The sequence below is a fragment of the Coffea eugenioides genome, chromosome 2, assembly GCF_003713205.1.
Source record: "Coffea eugenioides isolate CCC68of chromosome 2, Ceug_1.0, whole genome shotgun sequence".
In the NCBI taxonomy this organism is placed as follows: domain Eukaryota; kingdom Viridiplantae; phylum Streptophyta; class Magnoliopsida; order Gentianales; family Rubiaceae; genus Coffea; species Coffea eugenioides.
The window spans coordinates 57,613,746-57,632,707 of record NC_040036.1 but is presented as its reverse complement, the minus strand read 5'-3'; the positions used below and the strand labels follow the sequence as shown (position 1 = coordinate 57,632,707).

Genomic DNA, 18,962 nt, shown 5'->3' with positions numbered 1-18,962 from the left:
CTAAATAGGATAACACTTAAAAATAAGAAAGTAAGTTTTCTATCTAAAATAATAAGTTAACCGTAATAAATTAGTAACTTTTATACTTCAAAAGGTAAGTTGGAATAAATATTAAACTTACTTTTTAAATAAATAAATTACTACTTTATATCCCAAACTTACTTTTTAGAGAGTAAGTTTAATTCAAGTAATAGTAAGTTTTTATACATAAATAGTAACTCTTACTAATAACATGGTAAATTGATTAATAATCAAAACTTACTGATTTATGGGACACATGTGCTATTTTATTTTAAAACATATTTCAAAATAGTATTAGGAAATTTATTTGAAATAACGATAAGATGTTTTATTAATGATTAATTCTTAGTACCTTAGTTAGTAAGTACTCATAATATGCTTGTATAATACATGATTATAGGTATAATTTTAAAAAAATATTTATATATTTTAAAATACTATGAAAAATAGTTTGACTTTTCACATAATCTTGTGAAATATGTAATAAAATTTTGTCGTATTATAAGCTTTTAATCATTTTCCATTTTTGAAAAGTTTGAAAGTTCGAATAACAATAACAACAAATCTTCCTAGTTATATATAGAATATTACTTGTTTATATATCAAAATTTTTATAATTTAACACCTATGAATATAATAAGATGATAAAGTTTTAATAAATTTACATCTGAGACACAAGAAATAATAAGAGTAAAAGCCTAAACAAAATGAGAAAGAATATAATAATAAAAATGACAAAATTAGTATAACAATTAATATAAGAAAATCAGTATGATCTGGATTTTTTCCCTTGGGAGATTGTTCATAAGAATAGGATCCAATAATTATAAATGAAAATCACATGCATGTATAATCTATTGTGTAATTTAAATTAAATTTAGTTCACCTATAAAATGGTCCTAAAATAATTAGTACACTATGATATGTGTTATTTTAACAACAATTTTTTTTTTTACTAAAAGTCTGAAATATCCATTACATATGTATGAGGGATATTTTACCATATTTGTATCTCACATCTAATCATGAAAGTTAATTTGAGAAAAACTATTTTTGACAATAGAATTATTTTAAATTTAACCAACAAGTTGAGATTTTTTAAACAATAAAAGTGAAATATTTTGGGAACTTAGTTGTTTATTTTCCCATAATTAAAAATTTAAAATATGACAAATTATTCTTACATATTTCATAAGGTCATATGCAAAAAAAAAAAGTTTTCATGGTATATTTAAAATGCTTCAAACATATAACATTTATAAATGATACGTACAATTGTAAGTTTCTTTAAGTAAAATAGTAAATTTATGCCACAAACTATTAAGTTTTGATGATTAACCAAATTTACTATTCTTGCCACAAACTATTAAGTTTAAACAACACTAGTCCTCCTTGCATGCGATTCTTGTCTGCCCGTTTCCTTGTCATTTCTTAGTGTCAGCAATTGTTGTAACCTTTTTTCTTTCATTTGATGTGCTTTCCTTAGCTGATTGTCATCTACTTACCTGTGTACTTTGATCTCAAGTTGAGTATCGTTATTTGGCGCGACAAGTTTTTAAAAAAAAAGCAAATTGTTTATAAAGGATGATTACGACATGTGCACAATCTCAGTTGCGTGCTGCTACTTTGTGAACATCTCTTGCACATTAAGAAAATTTTATTGCTTCATTTACATGAAAAAATGAAATTTAAAAAATACTTCCTATTAGTCTCTAAACCTAATTCTCCAAATAAAGTGGCTATCTAGCTATTGCTGTTCATAGCAACAATACTGTTTAATGCATCACAGTCAAGTAAAATATAATTGTTTCTCTTCTTATTTTTCTTGGTCTGTGTTAATAAAGTGCACGTACTATTTCCGTCTATTAATCTTTGTTTACTGTAAAATAATTTTTAGCTGCATCCACAAGCATATACGTTTTATATTTCTTTAGTCAAAGTTCACCTATTGTTTTTATTGAAGGTCTCTTTCTTTTTTTGAATTTTTTTTCATAGGAGAGGGTTGGGATTCAAGAAGTAGAGAAGAGAGAAGAGGATTTGAACCAAAACCTCTAATTTTTGGTGTATCGACCTTAATCAGAAGAGGATTTTTGTGTCTTTAAGGGTTAATTACAATTACATTCTTAGAGGTTTGGCCAAATTACAAAACATAATCCCTAGTTTGAATAAATTAGAGCCGAACCCCATAAATTGGCACGATGTTTGTCAAATGTTGTTGTCATGTTAATAGTCATTAGAAATGATTATCACGTCAGCAAACTATTTGTCCAAAAGCTCCACAGTAACGATTTGGTAACTAATGTAATGGCAACCACAACTAAATATTGAATATGTGCAACTTTGTCGAGAACATCTTATCTAATGGCTAACGTTGACATGCTAGGAATTAGAGGTTTTGGATTCTAATTCTCTGTCTCTTCCGTAGTTTTTAAATTTCACCCCTCTCCTGTTGAAAAATAATTTTAAAAAAAAAGAATATGAAGCAGTTTTTTCCATGTATGTATGTGGACAATCAAATTCCAATTTTACATAAAGAACATATTAACTTTAAATACAAAACAGACGCTTCTTTGAATGTCGGTACATTCAGTCATAGGCGAGAAAAGACAACTTCAAAATGAGGTCCAGCTTTCACTATTCATATCATCTTACTAAATTTTATTGACCAACACGTAATTGTACATCCAAATGTAATAGATGATTCTTGTATAAAGAAAGTGAGAGTATGGTAGTGGCTGAGATGAGTTATAAGCAAAGAAAAATAGAAGAGAGGAGAGATTTTCTTGATGTTTTTCACTTCTTTCTATATCGTTTTTCAGTTGTTAGCACGCAATGATGGAGCCAAAGGGGGACAGAGGGGGGTCATGGCCTCCCCTAAGTTTTGAAAATTTTAATTCAGAATATGTAAATATGTGTGTAAAATAAAATTGACCCCCCCCTAAATTTTTACAATTCTAGTTTATATTATGAGAGTTGATTGATATATATATATATATATATATATATATATGAATTAGTCATCTGTGAATTAATTTTTTTCTTCAGAAAAAGTTATTTTATTTTTTTATTGTACTAATTATTTAACTTTCAAAAATTAAACATATAATTTGATGTTCCATAGTAAATTGACCCAATGTGATGTATTAGAATAAGAAGACCCAATTCATAATTGTTAATGGGCTAAAAAGACCCAATTCATAATTGTTAAAAGCAAGAACTAGTACGTCTAAAAATAGAACTTCAACATTTTGACTTTGACATTCCAAATCATCATGAATTGCAAGAATTATCTGGTATTCATGAGTTATATCAAGGCTTGGTGAAGACAAGAAAATCAGTGATATATTATCTTATTGACAGATTGATTAGACTTGTTCTTACTCTTCCTGTATCAACTGCAACTATAGAATGGACATTTTCAATTATGAAAATAATCAAGACAAAGCTCCGAAACAAGATGGAAGATAATTTCTTGAATGATTGTCTAACTGTGTATATAGAAAAGGAAGTTGCTGAAAAATTTAGCAGTGATTCAATCATAGATGAATTTAGTCCTATGAAAGAGCGTAGAGCTCAATTTACTTCTAAGAAAAGATGTTGAAATTTCAAATTATATTAACATAACTTTTATCTTTTTTCAATTAAAAATAGTTACATTCATATTATTATATATATATATATATATATATATTGCATAGGTGACATATTGGAGAGCATCTTCTCATAATGTGCAAATTGGATGGTTTGTGATGTTATAAGATATTTAATCAAAAGTTATTTTTTTGTTAATTTTTGTTATGACTATACCGCATATTTATGAATAGGCATACCTTTATAATTAAATTTAATATTTGATAATTTTAGATGTCATATATTTAAATAGAAGAAAATTATTTTGAACATAATATATTAAGATAATTTTATTAGAAAAAAAATTTGGCCTCCCCAAAAAAAAATCCTGGCTCCGTCACTGTTAGCACGTGATTGTTTGCTTTTATCTGGTATTTGTCTATTTGATCGTTTCCTGGACAACATTAAGAGATTTTCTTCTTCACAGCTGGCTTTCGAAGGGCTAGATCGCATGTTGTTTAAACTACAAGGTCTTTTTTACGATTTGGACAACTCTTTACGGGAGATAATTGTACTTTCCTACAAGGATGTTTTCTTTGGGGTTTGGAGACTGTAGTAAAGGTAATTTATTACAAACAGAAGGCTCAGTTGCTAATTCAATCAAACTGGGCTACCATAAATCTCATACTGCCACTAACAGTTGTAAGATCATCTTTCATCACTCAATTCAATATCCAAAAGAGGTTCTTCTGTGGACATCACTAATGTTTTTGTTAGCTTAGGTGTGTTGGCCCATAAGGTCGGCTTTGCCCATGCACTTCTAGGCCTATAAGCCAGCCCATGGACGATTAGTAGTTACTTCCTATCATTGCCTGCTAATACTACTACCAATTAATGGAAAGGAAATTTTTCAATTCCTTTTTTTTCATTTTTTTGGTGGAAGTGGTAGTTCTTGAATTCAAAATCTCTTACTTATAATTTTTTTTACCTTATTATTCAATCCAATCCTCCCCTTGTTATTGTTCTTTTATTGTTTCACACATAAAATGATGCATTTAGTCCTCAACAAAAATTAACATGCAGCAATTTAATCCTACATCCCATTTCCTACCACTTTTATAATCTAAAAAAGTCCATGACCAATGCTGTATGGTGCTGCACCATTGGTGCATAACAATCAAGTAAAATATATTTCTGCTTCTCTTATTATTTTTCTTGGTCTTTGTTAATAAATTACATGTACTATTTCTATCTATTAATCTTTTTTTCCCTGTCAAAAAATTTATAGCTCTATGCCCATGTATTTACATCTTATATTTCTTTAGTCAAACTTCAGTTACCACAAGTTCTATCATTCTTGAACTATAGCTAAATACCAAATCAATCAATTGACACCAAATCTCCCCAAACCAAAAAACTAAGAAAGATATTTGACAGAGGTAATAGAAAAGATATTGAAAATAGTAGAAGAATGCCAAAATGGTTTACATAGCTCATAGCCTCCAATGTATGCGGAAAAGGAAGATATTATTGCAGTTTTTTGGTGACAAATTGCTACCAAAACTTATCCTCTTCAGTCAAATCTTGAACCCAAAATCTGAATGGACCTATATACCAAGAATAATCAGCCTCGGTATGTGTAAACATAGTTACATATCTAGTTCTCCTAGTGTTCCTTAAAAACTGAACGAGGTCCAAAGGTATATGATAGCAAAATATAGCAGCAAGGACGCACAACAGAATCTAAATATGCAACATTGGTAACACAGAAGACAAGCCCGTCAGAAATGCTATCATCATCAGGATCATGGCCATGAAAATTGAAGACCTACCTCCGTGGAGCATAGCTAACTTGAACTTGTGGTTGTTGCTTTGCAAGAGTAAAATTAGATGGAGGACTGCATGAACGGAGATCATTATTGCTAAGGAATCTGAAATAACAAATGTTATAAAAATTGCTTTGTTTCCTAGAACCGCCAGGCCTTTGTTTGGACTGTCACTATCATTGTATCCACCTGGGATGGTAAAACCTGCCGTGAAAGTGACTGTTGCAATCAGTGTAGCCACAATCAAATAAGTCCCAGCCAAACTTTCCAGTTTTTCTGGTTCTTCGGTTTTTGATGCTCCTAAATTCTTCTTCACAGTAGCAACATTTCGATAACCTCAACTAGCACCCGCTGGCTCCAACTCTTCCTTGATCAAAACCTAGGCAAGTGATTCTATTAGACATAGAACCGTAGCGATGAACTTTCAAATTTGTCACATTTTCTTTCTTATTGTATACGGGAGGTGAATAGGTAATAGAAGGAAGTATTGTGACTTTTCCAAAAATGAACTTTCTTAAAAGGCAATTCAAAGGGATCATTCTTTTATTTTTGCTCTTGATTTCCTTGGCTAAGCTTTAGTATCCTACTTTAATTAATAAGCTCATTATTGTGACCATGCAAAGGGGAAGGGAGTAAAACGGGTACCTGTCTTCCAGTAAGCTCATAAATATGAAGTATGTTGTCAAGAACAGTAGAATTGGAATTGTCGAAAGCACTGATATCAACACAAGGGTGATTTACAAGGCTATTACCATCTAAGTTTTTGGTTGCAACATACAGGTGGAGAGGAGTGTTTCCTTTAGTATCCTTTGGTTGATTAGTTCAGAAGCCCAAGAATACTGTAAGAAAAATTCCAGCACTTCTCTTTGTTCATATATTACAGCAAGATGAAGGATGTTCTGGCGTTTATATGTGATCCTTTCCCAACAATCTGGGCAATGCAATAAAAGCTCTTGTATGACGGCTACATGTCCTTGAGTCACCGCAATATGTAAAGCAGTCTTTGAGTCGTCATTATTGGCAGTAACATAGACCATGAACTTGTATTTAGACAATAATTGTCTTACTACTCCTTGATGATTAAATTTAGCAGCATAATGAAGTGCATTCCATCCAAATTTGTCGACTTTCTTTGTAAGATTTGGCAGCTTCTGTATAATCAGTTCCACTTCTGCACAGCAGCCAATGTTTTTTTAAGATATTATAGTTCATTAAAAATAAACCGCAAGAACTCACAACTTAGATATTATCCCAGCTAAATTGCACGTTTTGCAAATTGGTTTAAAAGGAATAAATTGATATCATAGATCAAATTGATTTGTTTATCACTAAAAAGCGATGATGTGCAAGTTGAATTTCGACGCTTCATAGATCAAAGGCTCTATAAAGCATAAACGACGCTTAAGCAGACTAAGATAGAGTCAGAAATATTTAAAACTCAAGATATGTAATTGTTCAATAGATAATTTCAGGCCATGATCCTTAATCCAGGAGTAAAAATGGTTACCCTGCTTTCCCCCACGTCTTCTGTTAATGTATCAGAATGGATAAACATCCAAAATTTGTTGCTTTTTAAGAGATGGTGAATGACATTTAAGGTTACCTGGCGAATTCCGTATAGCTGCAGCGTGCAGGGCAGTTCTGTTACCGGGGCCGAGATAAGATGAAGACTTGCAAGTCACCAAAATCAGATCAGCGATATCATGATATCCCTTCTCTACTGCTAGATACAGAGGAGTCTCCATAGCATAATTGGGGCGATAATGAAACTCAGGATCTTCTTGAACCAACAATTTGGCAACCTCATAGAAGCTGTTCCTAACTGCCTCATGTAAAGCTGTGTTGCCATCCACATTAGCCATCCTCAGCATCCTCTTGCATCTGTCAAAACCCGGAAATCGAAATCCTCAATGACGAAATTGATGTTTTGCAGATGCAATAAGTGCTCGAACAATGCCCAAGTGCCCCTTTCTAGCTAATAAATGAAGTGCTGTTTCACCATGAACATTCTTTTTCATTAGCAGACAGCAATGTCCTGCAAGGATATGTCCCGCTACCTCTGCAGAGTCACAAAACTGGGCCAATACGTGGAGGACTGTGTTTCCAGTTGAAGTCTTCTGTGAATAGAACTTCGCAGAAAACCTTTTCATTAGAACCCGATCACCTAAATGTGCTGCTGTATACAATTCAGCATCCATTTGTTTCTGCAACTAGTTGTCTAAATACTACTGTGGGACATGCCGGACACATACTATAGTTAGAATTTTTTATTGAAGTTTCTGGTTTATGACTTGTAAATATTTAATTGACACCATGGTTTCTTTTCTGGTGTACATCCTGGAAAACCTTGTGCTATGAATGGTTGAATAATTTGAGTGGCAGCCCATAAAAAATATAAACACAACCATGAATTGACTTGTGACTACGCGGGTTCAGAAGAAAATGATTGTGCTTTACATTTGTTGTTTCTGTAGTTTTCAGTTTCTTGGAAAAACTTTGAGTTTACTTCCACTTTCCTGGGAAGACTTGACTCCACTTTCGTTTTCTTACCGAGGAAGTGGGAGGAAGGTTGATCGTTTAGCTGTGTGGTTAATCCACATATCACGTCAGTATTTCACTAGCTCCACTTTTATTATACTTTCACTCACAATTGATTACACTCGATACAGTATAATAACATGATCCCACAATCAAATCAAACATTTATTTTTATAATGCACGTCTCTAATCTCTCATAAATAAATAAGATTAATTTTTTAAAATAATCGCATCTTTTTGAAAAATAAATTATTAACTCTCATTAAATTTTTTACCTTTCAGATTTTTTATTTTCTAAAAACTAAAACTATAATTTGTGATTTTCAATAATATATATTTTTCTATCCCTCAAAAATATTAATATTTTTACGTAATTATTAAACAAATACGTGACACCTTAAATGCGAAGATATCCTAATAATTCATACTTAATTAATAATACTCTATCGAATTAATTGAACTCCATGACATAATTTTACAAAATTTAAGTAAAATAAAATGCAAATAATAATATAATAAATACTAATTTCCATTGTCGTTGCCTCCGAATCGTTCCCAAATATGCTCAACCAAGTCCAATCGAAGCTAATGATGTATTTCACGATCACATAGTTCCGCATTCTTTTGAAGGTAATTTTGAAAATTTTCGACAGAACCTTGAGTCACATGGATTGTTGGATCTTCATCATCATCATCCCATTTCTTATTGTATCTCCTTCGTCCTCAACAATCATATTATGTAATATGATGCATGCGTGCATTATATCTTTCAGTTTCGCTCTATGCCATAACCGAGCTGGCCCACGTACAATAGCCCAACGAGATTGAAGCACTCCAAATACTCGCTCAACATCTTTTCTTGCAGTTTCTTGCATTTGCTTAAACTTGATCCTCTTTGGATCTCTTAGAGATGTGAAACTTTTAACGAATGTTGCCCATTTTGGTTATATGCCATTTGCTAGATAATACCCTTTGTTATTCTTGTTCCATTAACCCTAAATTGAACCTTAGGAATGTATCCATGTAATATATAGTTGAATAGTGGAGATTGATTGAGCACATTAATGTCATTATTAGATCCTGTCTGCCGATGCCACTACTTCCAACATTATTGTGGGAAATCCTTGATCACCTCGAGTAATTTGACCTTTCCATGCCACGAGATAATTTCTCCATTGCCAATGCATGCAGTCAATGCTACCAAGCATGCTGGGAATCCATGGTGCTCAGAATGTAATTGAAGTAAATGTTCAATGTCATTAGCATTAGGCCTTCTCAAGTATTGTACCCCATAAATGTCAATCACACATCGGCAAAACTATGACAAACACTCAATTGCAGTGGTTTCACCCATCCTTATGTACTCATCCAACTGGTCAGCTGGTGCTCCATATGCTAGCTGTCTAATAGCTGCGGTGCCTTTTTGTAATAGAGAAAGTCCACTTTTTCCAACTGCATCAACCCTTATTTGGAAAACTCTGAATGACTTGTAATGGACTCCACAATTCGAAGAAAAAACTCTCCTCCCATTCAAAACCATCGGCAAAATATATTTGAAGGATAAACGGGGTTGTTGGCAAAATAGTCATTAAACAATCGAACATGCCCGACATCACGCTCTCGATTGTAATATCTTCGACTGTATGGACGGATGTTGGAACTTGAAGACATGTTTTGCCTTTGCCATTGCTCCAACAACATCATAATTTGTTTTAAAACGGCTAATTTTTTTAAAAAATAGTTGTTAATATTTATTTCAACATAACATAATAACATGAAAGTAATATTACAAATAAACCATTAAACACACTAATGCATAATTAAAAATTACATGGATTAAAATTTAAAGGATAAAATTAAAATTATACTAAGGAATATTATACTAAATATATATATATATATATATATAGTGCTAGTTTTGTAACGGCTAATTTTGTAACAACTAGTTTTACAATGGCTAATTTTTTTAAAAAATAGTTGTTAATATTTTTGATAGGTTGCAATTTTACTATTTATTTTATTATTAATTTCCCCTATTACCTGACTTGATGTGGATTAATTGCTGGATTCTACTCACTTTTCGTAATTTGCATTTATTTCAGGAAGTAGATCAAAAATACCACAATCACTGCTACTTTGAGAGTCATCGGGAAAGAAATAAAATTGAAGGCTTGCAAGGGCATTTTTGAAAAAAGGGGCACAAGCCCTTTTCGGTCATTTGACCGATGTCTTGTTTTCCCTGGAAGCCGCCGCACAGTGCAAGGGGGGACTATCAGATACAAAATGGAAGATTGCAGAAGATGAGAGGCATCTGATTACTTTTGAGTTTTTCGTCTTTTAGCTTAGGGGTGAACTTTTTCTTTCTTTGCTTGTACCCACGCATGTCAGGAGACTGGAGGCTAGCTTTTGTTGACTTTTCCATGGAGAGCTTTGGGACATATTGAGCTCACGTATGTCAAGAACAAAAAGAAAGACTTGAATCATGCTCTGTAGTATTTTTGATTTAGATTTTAGCTTTTCGTCTTGCAGTGGGTTTGTTTCCCTCGCATGTCAGGGACGATTAGGAAACGAATTGCATTTTCTTCTTTGTAGCTTCATTATCCTCCATCGCGCAAACGAATTGCATTTTCCCAATTTCTGTGATAATGGCCGCGACTCTTGCTGCAATTTTCCATGGGTTTTGTTCGTCAAATATGAATTAATTTCTTCACTCTAGTCAAGGAACGACGGAGGCTTTGGTTCGCCTAAAATTGTGAGATCGGTTTAATTTTATTTTTTATTTATTTATTAGTATTCGTATATCCCTTGATTGCAGTATTTATGATTGTTTAATTAATTGATTGTCTTGAATCCGGATAATTAGTTAGTCTGATAGTCTATTGTCAATTAGGGCATTAAATCTGCAATTGTTTAATTGCCTTGAATTAGTGACAACTGGCATGATTATATTTGTATCAGGGGAATACACGGGCTAATCTGAAATAACCCTAGTAGTGCGTTATTTGGTTAGAATATGGCTCCTCTAATATGTAAGGCAACTGGGGAATTAAATCTTACGGGTGTACCTAGGATTGTTTTCCAATTAGAGCAATGATTAACAGGCGTACCTTGATCACCGACACAGTAAGGAGGGGTTGACTGCCATCGCTTGTTTGGCAGTTATAACCTATTTATTGATAAATAATTGAAATTGCTTGTGTATCGATGATCAATTAAGTGAACTATTGCTGAAGTTATTTCTTGGCTAGATCTTTAATTGATATTACCTTTATTTTAGTGAATTGCTATTTGACTTTTAGTTGCCTACTTTATTTTATTTTTAAAGTGTCTTCTTGTTTTAATTGTTTTAGATCTTTAATTATTGTTACGTTAAGTTTAGTGAATTGCCGTTTAATTTCTAGTTAGTTATTTATTTTTATTTTCTTATTTGAATTTACTTGATTGTCGTCATTCCTACAAAATCACCCCCTGTGTTACTTTGGATTTCTTAGGAGACAAATATACCCAATCCCTAAGGATACGACCCTACTTGCCCTGTTTACAAATTCATAATTATCTGTGGAAAAAAAACCATCCCATTCGGGTATATCGGATCAAGCAAACTCTTCGGGAACAGGGTGAATCAAGTAACCCATTGCACACCTAGAGTCCCTGCTCCAGTACTTGAATTGGGTTTTGGTCATTTTAACTGGCAATTAGATTTAATTTTATAATTGTACAGGCTTCGACAGCCTGTCAATTTTATTTCAACATAACATAATAACCTGAAAGTAATATTACAAATAAACCATTAAACACACTAATGCATAATTAAAAATTACATGGATTAAAATTTAAAGGATAAAACTAAAATCAAACTAAGGAATATTATACTTGGCTTTTAGGATGGAACACATATGCTCATGAATTCGAAGCCGCTATGAAGTCATGCTTGTGGTATCCTTCAGTAAAATTTCATAATCACTTCTGAAAGTATAACTTTCTAACTTACTTGCTAAGTTTTCCATAGCCTACAATTTTTCTTCTTTTTGCTATTTCAATATACTTCATATTTCATTAAGCTCCCTACCGAAATTTTCCTCGTTCACTATTAATTTTTCCTTTCTCTTTCCCTTCTTTGATGCTTGTTGACCGAGTGGGCGAACTTCATGCAGTTCACCGTCATCAATGTCAAAACTTGAATCTGCATTGAATGAAGAAGTATATGCCCCGCTTTCGTCGGTCCTTATCTTTTTTGAAGAGTGCTGCACAGGAGTATTTGCTTTCCACTTTGGATCATTTTTCTTCATGTAAAAAATGCTTATTATTATTTTGGTGAAAAAGCTCGCATGCGTGTTGCTTGATCTGGTCTTCATACACCAACTATGATGTTCTCCAACCTATTTGTTGTAGTACTAGTTGAATTCATTAACCATCTGACTATTGGGATTTCACATCTTTATATTTTCTTGGTGGTCTAGATTCTCGATTATCATTGAAGTAATCAATGACTTGTTTCCAAAAACTCTCCTCATTTTGGGAGTTACCTATAATGCTGCAATTGAAAATTGTGAGCCAAGCACTTGCTAGCACTTTGTCATCATCTGTACTCCATGAAATGCGTTTACCATCCGTTTCTTCCATCGGTTCATTGGTGGGAGTAATATTTCAACCCCACATTGTGTTGAATAAGTCGAAAATTGAGAATCTGAAATTGACTCCATTGGTGTTCTATTTTCTTATGGGTAGCCAAAATCGGAATCCTTCCTTGCTTCCGACGGAGTTTCTGAGCCTCCACAACCTATATCAAGGTTGTAATATTTTGATGTACATTGATTTCCCACTGACGAATTAAAATAACCAAGCGGTGGATACATGTGAAATGGATACGGAAAACCTAGTGGAATTTGATAATTGGATGGATGATTGGAATTCGACAAATTTGGTGGATATGCATAATTTGTTGGAATACCAGAAAAGAAAAATTGGGGTAATTTTGAAAATTTTGTTGGTTTTGATTTTGTTGAGAAGATGAATTTTCTATGTAAAACCCATGTTTTTTTATTAATTTTTTATTTAAGTGGTAATTTTCTACTGATAAAAAGGTAAAAAGATTAAAGGGTTAATTGGGGATTAGGAAAGAGATAAGATAGGATAAGAGTTCATAACAAATTAAAATTCTTATCTAAACCACCAGTTAATATCTAAGGTTTAAAGAAACAACGATACTCTTATTTCTCATTATCATCATTTTCTTAGAGATAGACCCGTTAGAGAGTAGAGAAGAAGAAGAAGACGTCACTGTCAATCAAACGAGCAACTAGGCACCTAGACTTGTAAGTCCCAAACTCACGTTAAAACTTTTCTTTTAAGTCTTATTAGTTTCATGAATTATTTTAAAGATTTTACAAATATGTATATTACGCTATATATATATATATATATATATATGCTTGTATGAGAGATTTAGAAGGATTTAAATTTGAGTTAGTAGGAATAGGGTATTAAATTTTAATTATTGAAAAGTTAAAAAAAAAAAGGGGAGGGGAGGGAGAGCAGCGGCTGGTCGCCACTGTTGTTGTGGTTGTGCGCCGTTGCTAAAGTTGAAGCTTTAGCAAAAAAAAAAAAAAAAAAAAAAAAAAAAGCAAAGGTCGCCAGCAAGTGCTGGCGACATTGATCAAATAGATCCGCCAACCAAATGAGGGGGAAAAAAAAGCAAAGGAGACCCTCCTCATAACTAGCCAGAAGGGCTGGCCAATAGAAGGAAAAAAAAGAAATTATTAGAAATAATAAAAATCATAATAATAATAATAGAATTTGGGGAAAAAAGGCAAGTATATTTGGGGCCAAAAATATAGTATGGGTTTAGTGAATGTCCAATAGTTAAATTCTAGGTATAATGTAAGTGCCCGGTGCAACCCAATGAGTACAAACAAATTCACAATGATGCACAAAGATATATCAAATTTAAGCACAATAAAGAAAACTTAATTAAAGAGAAAGGATAAGAAATGCAAACCAAATATCAAACCAATAGCCTCTTCAATTGATGGCGATGCTAACCAAGATGTACAAGTGAAGGCTCACTCCTTCCTCACCCCAAATACTCTTTGGTTGAGCCAAGGAGTTTTACAACTATTCTAGTTAACCCTCAACAACCTACACTTGAAAGATCACTCACCCAATTAAGAACTATTTTATACAAATGAGGCAACCTTCACCAAGGTTTTACCACTCCAAGTGATTGGTTCACCTTCACCAAGGTTTTACTACTCCAAGAGAGTAACCTTCACTTGAGCAACCTCACAACCCAACTTCCCCAACCCCTTATACAACCAACAAAGAATCTTTCTACTCAAAAATCTCACTTGTAAGCTTGTATTTTGTGTTGGCAAAAGTCTCTAGTCTTCTTGTGCTTTGGGGTTTTTATAGAAGGTGAGAAATGGCTCCAAAAGACTCTCCAACGGTCAAATATTAATTGCTGTCAAAACTAGCCGTTGGCCTGTCGGACGTCCGACAGGTGCCTGTCAGACGTCCGAACCACCTGTCGGACGTCCGAACCCTGCGTCCGAACGTAGGCAGAGAGTCATCAAATCTTTGCGAAATTTCTCGGACGTCCGATGCGATCGATGTGCGTCCGAGGCGTGCGTCCGATCCTTCCGGACGTCCGATGCTTCCTCACGAGCGTCCGACAGAGTTTCCTTCTTGATGTTCTTCATCCTTTCGGACGTCCGATAGTTTCCTTTTGGCCGTCCGACATGAGTGACCTGATTTTGCTTCTTCATTTGGTTGGTTTTCTTTCCTTGACACCATTGAACCTGATTCTAACAAATTTCTCACATAAAAACATTAGACCAAATCTACATTTTGGTTTGTTAATCATCAAAACCAAGGATTGATCGACCAAGGTCAACAATCTCCCCCTTTTTGATGATGACAAACAAAATGAAGATTTCTTTTATCAAATAAGTTCAAATAAAGCTCCCCCTTAGAAAGTGCCAACATGCAAAGAAATTTCAATAAATCCTACTCCCCCTTTTGGCATCAATCAAAAAGCAAACTCCCCCTTTATTTTTCAAGTCAAGACCATAATAGGGTCCTTGGGAGTTATTACAACATGATCTAGCAATCCACATGGATTTCATACCTTTTCTCATATTTTTCTTTACATAGCAATCATTTTGCATGTGTCCAAATTGGCAACAAAAGTGACACATGATAGAAGTATTTTGCACATAAGTGGATTTAATGCAACTAATTTTCTTAGCAAACTTATTTGTGCCTTGAAAAGATTTGCTTTCTTTTGTTTGAGAAAACTTTTGTTTTTCATTTTGGAGAACCTCGTTCAAGTCATTAATTCTTTTCTTTAACAAATTTTGTTCCTCCAACATTTTTTCATAAAACTTTGTTTTCTCTTCCAACTTCCTTTTCAAATTATTTTTGCAATAAAAAACACCTTTTTGATTTTTTAAATCATCATTTTCCATTCTCAAACATTTGTTTTCTTGAAAAAGTTTGGAGTTTTCTTCCAACAAATCATTTATTTTTGTTTTCAAATCTTTATTTTTAGCATAAGATTTTTTCAAACTTTTATGCATTTTAATCATAAGAGTTTTCACATCATCATCTTCATTATCTTCATCACAAGAAGAGTGATAAGAACTTACCTCATCTTCTCCAACGGCCATTAGTGCCATTTGGGCCAACTCTTCTTTTTCTCTTTTTGAATTGCATTCATCCCATGTAATTTTGCAATCTCCTCTTGAACATCTCTTGTTGAAGATCTTCTTGAAACTTTTGATGTGAGGAGTTATATCATTGTCCACTTCCATGATTTCATTACCCATGAAGGATGGGTTATCCCCCACTTGAGATGCTTTAAAAGCTATGCCTCTCTTATACATTCTTGCATTTTCTTCCTCTTGCACTTTGAATTCCAGCTTTAATTCATAAGAGGTTAGGGTATCCACAAGAGATTCAATGGACATAGAATTTAAATCCTTTGCCTCTTCTATAGCATTTATTTTGTTTTCCCATTCTTTTGGCAAGGCATTCAAAATCTTTCTATTTTTCTCACCAAAAGAATATTCTTTTCCAAGCAATTTAAGATCTTCAATAATGTCACAAAATCTACTACACATCTTATCAACATTTTCAAGAGGATGCATTCTGAAAAATTCATATTGAGAAACAAGTAAAGATTTCTTTTGTTCTTTAATATCTTGATTACCTTCATGAAATACACACAATTTATCCCAAATATCTTTAGCTGATTTACAACCTTTAATCCTACTAGATTCATTTACATCTAATGCATTGTACAATATACACATGGCCTTGGCATTCAAAGAAAGGTATCTCTTGTCTTTTTCATTCAATTCTTGTCTAGTCTTTAATCTACTCAAATTGGTGATAGAGTCAACTATTCTAGCTTCATAAGGACCATCTTCTACCACATACCATAGTTCAATGTAAACAGATTGTAAGAAAATCATCATTCTTTGTTTCCACATGCTAAAATGAGAACCATTAAACATAGGTGGTCTATCAATAGATTGCCCTTCTAAAAAAGAAACTTTTATGGTTGCCATGATCTTTACTCTAAGCGGTTAAGCTTGATCAAAAGAGACCAAGCTCTGATACCAATTGTAAGAGCCCGGTGCAACCCAATGAGTACAAACAAATTCACAATGATGCACAAAGATATATCAAATTTAAGCACAATAAAGAAAACTTAATTAAAGAGAAAAGATAAGAAATGCAAACCAAATATCAAACCAATAGCCTCTTCAATTGATGGCGATGCTAACCAAGATGTACAAGTGAAGGCTCACTCCTTCCTCACCCCAAATACTCTTTGGTTGAGCCAAGGAGTTTTACAACTATTCTAGTTAACCCTCAACAACCTACACTTGAAAGATCACTCACCCAATTAAGAACTATTTTATACAAATGAGGCAACCTTCACCAAGGTTTTACCACTCCAAGTGATTGGTTCACCTTCACCAAGGTTTTACTACTCCAAGAGAGTAACCTTCACTTGAGCAACCTCACAACCCAACTTCCCCAACCCCTTATACAACCAACAAAGAATCTTTCTACTCAAAAATCTCACTTGTAAGCTTGTATTTTGTGTTGGCAAAAGTCTCTAGTCTTCTTGTGCTTTGGGGTTTTTATAGAAGGTGAGAAATGGCTCCAAAAGACTCTCCAACGGTCAAATATTAATTGCTGTCAAAACTAGCCGTTGGCCTGTCGGACGTCCGACAGGTGCCTGTCAGACGTCCGAACCACCTGTCGGACGTCCGAACCCTGCGTCCGAACGTAGGCAGAGAGTCATCAAATCTTTGCGAAATTTCTCGGACGTCCGATGCGATCGATGTGCGTCCGAGGCGTGCGTCCGATCCTTCCGGACGTCCGATGCTTCCTCACGAGCGTCCGACAGAGTTTCCTTCTTGATGTTCTTCATCCTTTCGGACGTCCGATAGTTTCCTTTTGGCCGTCCGACATGAGTGACCTGATTTTGCTTCTTCATTTGGTTGGTTTTCTTTCCTTGACACCATTGAACCTGATTCTAACAAATTTCTCACATAAAAACATTAGACCAAATCTACATTTTGGTTTGTTAATCATCAAAACCAAGGATTGATCGACCAAGGTCAACATATAACTAGCCCACATTTTTTAGACTAACATGAGAATTAAATTTCAAGACCCAACCTAAAATAAGTGTGGATTTTAAAAGATTTAGTCATTCAGACTTATTTAATTAGGCCTAAGATATATAAGTAGAAGTCTAAGACATTTTAATCTATCATTATTAGATTAAGTTATACATTATAAAATAATAGATAGGTCTTAGATAGGTCTTAGATTTCTTTTAAATGCTTAAAATAATAACAATATAAATATAGATGAAATAAAGTAAAGATATAAAGGGAAATAAAATAAAAATATAAGTACAAGCCGAATAAACTAAGATAATAATTATAATAATAAATCAATATATATACATATATACATAAATAACAATAACACCTACACATGCACAAAAATGGAAGTAAAGCAAAAGATAATAGTAACTCATTAACAAATATATATAAATGGTAATAAAATAAAATAATGATAACAAGGACAATAACAATAATAATGAATAATAATAAAATAATAATAATAAAAATATATATAAATACATACAATGGTCAAGATAATAAATATGATTACGAATAATCATTTCTGAATTAGGAAACTTTACGCGAGAAAAAGGAACTTTCCAAATTAAGAAACTTTCCACTTTAGGAAACTCTCCAAAATAGAAACTTTTCAAATTAGGAAACTCCTTTAGGTTTCATATAATGGTCTAAACATGAATTTTAAAGCTACTTAGAGTTGTGTATATTTACACATTTATAAGAAACATCAACTAATTAGGATACTTATGTGACAGCCCCACCTCCCCCTAAGGCGAACCAGAGGGTTCGGCGGGCCGCCTGCCCAGCTCTCGCCGGGACTCAGTCGTTCACTACATTCCTCAAACAGATTACAAGATAAAACTCAAATATTGCATCAAATTCTCCAATAATTACATGTCAAAAGCAAAGCGGAAATAATTCTCAACTATACATAAAATGATTTCCAAATCCAAATTGTACAAAACACAGGCCATCCAGTCACGTGCACAAGTACTACAAGTCCTTCCTTCGCCTTGAGCCCTGTGGAGGGGAATAAAATATTTTTGGGGTGAGTTAGAAGCTCAGCGAGTAACCAGAAAATCAGTAATCAAATCTGTTTAATAATGGTTCATTTCAATGATGTCGTAAATCAAATGATAAGTCTAGAAACAATTACAACGTTTACAAAACATTAAATATGGAGTATCAATAATTCAAGAAACATTTACAATGGAAAGCGATAGTAACATTCATGAAAAGGATACGTTCGTTCTCCTGTCATTTCATTGCATTTTTTTTCATTCGTGCATTCATTCACCCCGTCCCTGGCTTTTGGCCAGGCTCCACCAACCTACAAGGT

At 33.3% G+C, this 18,962-nt stretch overlaps 2 protein-coding genes across 2 annotated transcripts in view; both read right to left on the bottom strand.

The window, feature by feature from the left end:
- Window positions 1-5,334: 5,334 nt before the first annotated feature.
- On the bottom strand, window positions 5,335-7,360 carry LOC113759948 (ankyrin repeat-containing protein At5g02620-like). Its single transcript, XM_027302527.1, has 4 exons — window positions 7,021-7,360; window positions 6,258-6,588; window positions 6,063-6,132; window positions 5,335-5,727 (listed from the first exon to the last, which is right to left on the bottom strand). Exons 1-4 carry the CDS (start codon window positions 7,286-7,288, stop codon window positions 5,335-5,337), a joined length of 1,062 nt encoding a protein of 353 aa, XP_027158328.1. The 5' UTR covers window positions 7,289-7,360.
- Window positions 7,361-9,273: 1,913 nt separating this feature from the next.
- The window catches only part of LOC113759947 (ankyrin repeat-containing protein At5g02620-like), a 36,819-nt gene continuing 27,130 nt past the window's right edge, over window positions 9,274-18,962 (bottom strand). The window contains exon 8 of the mRNA XM_027302526.1: window positions 9,274-9,374. Coding sequence (XP_027158327.1) covers window positions 9,274-9,374 — 101 coding nt within the window. The remainder of the gene's footprint in view (window positions 9,375-18,962) is intronic.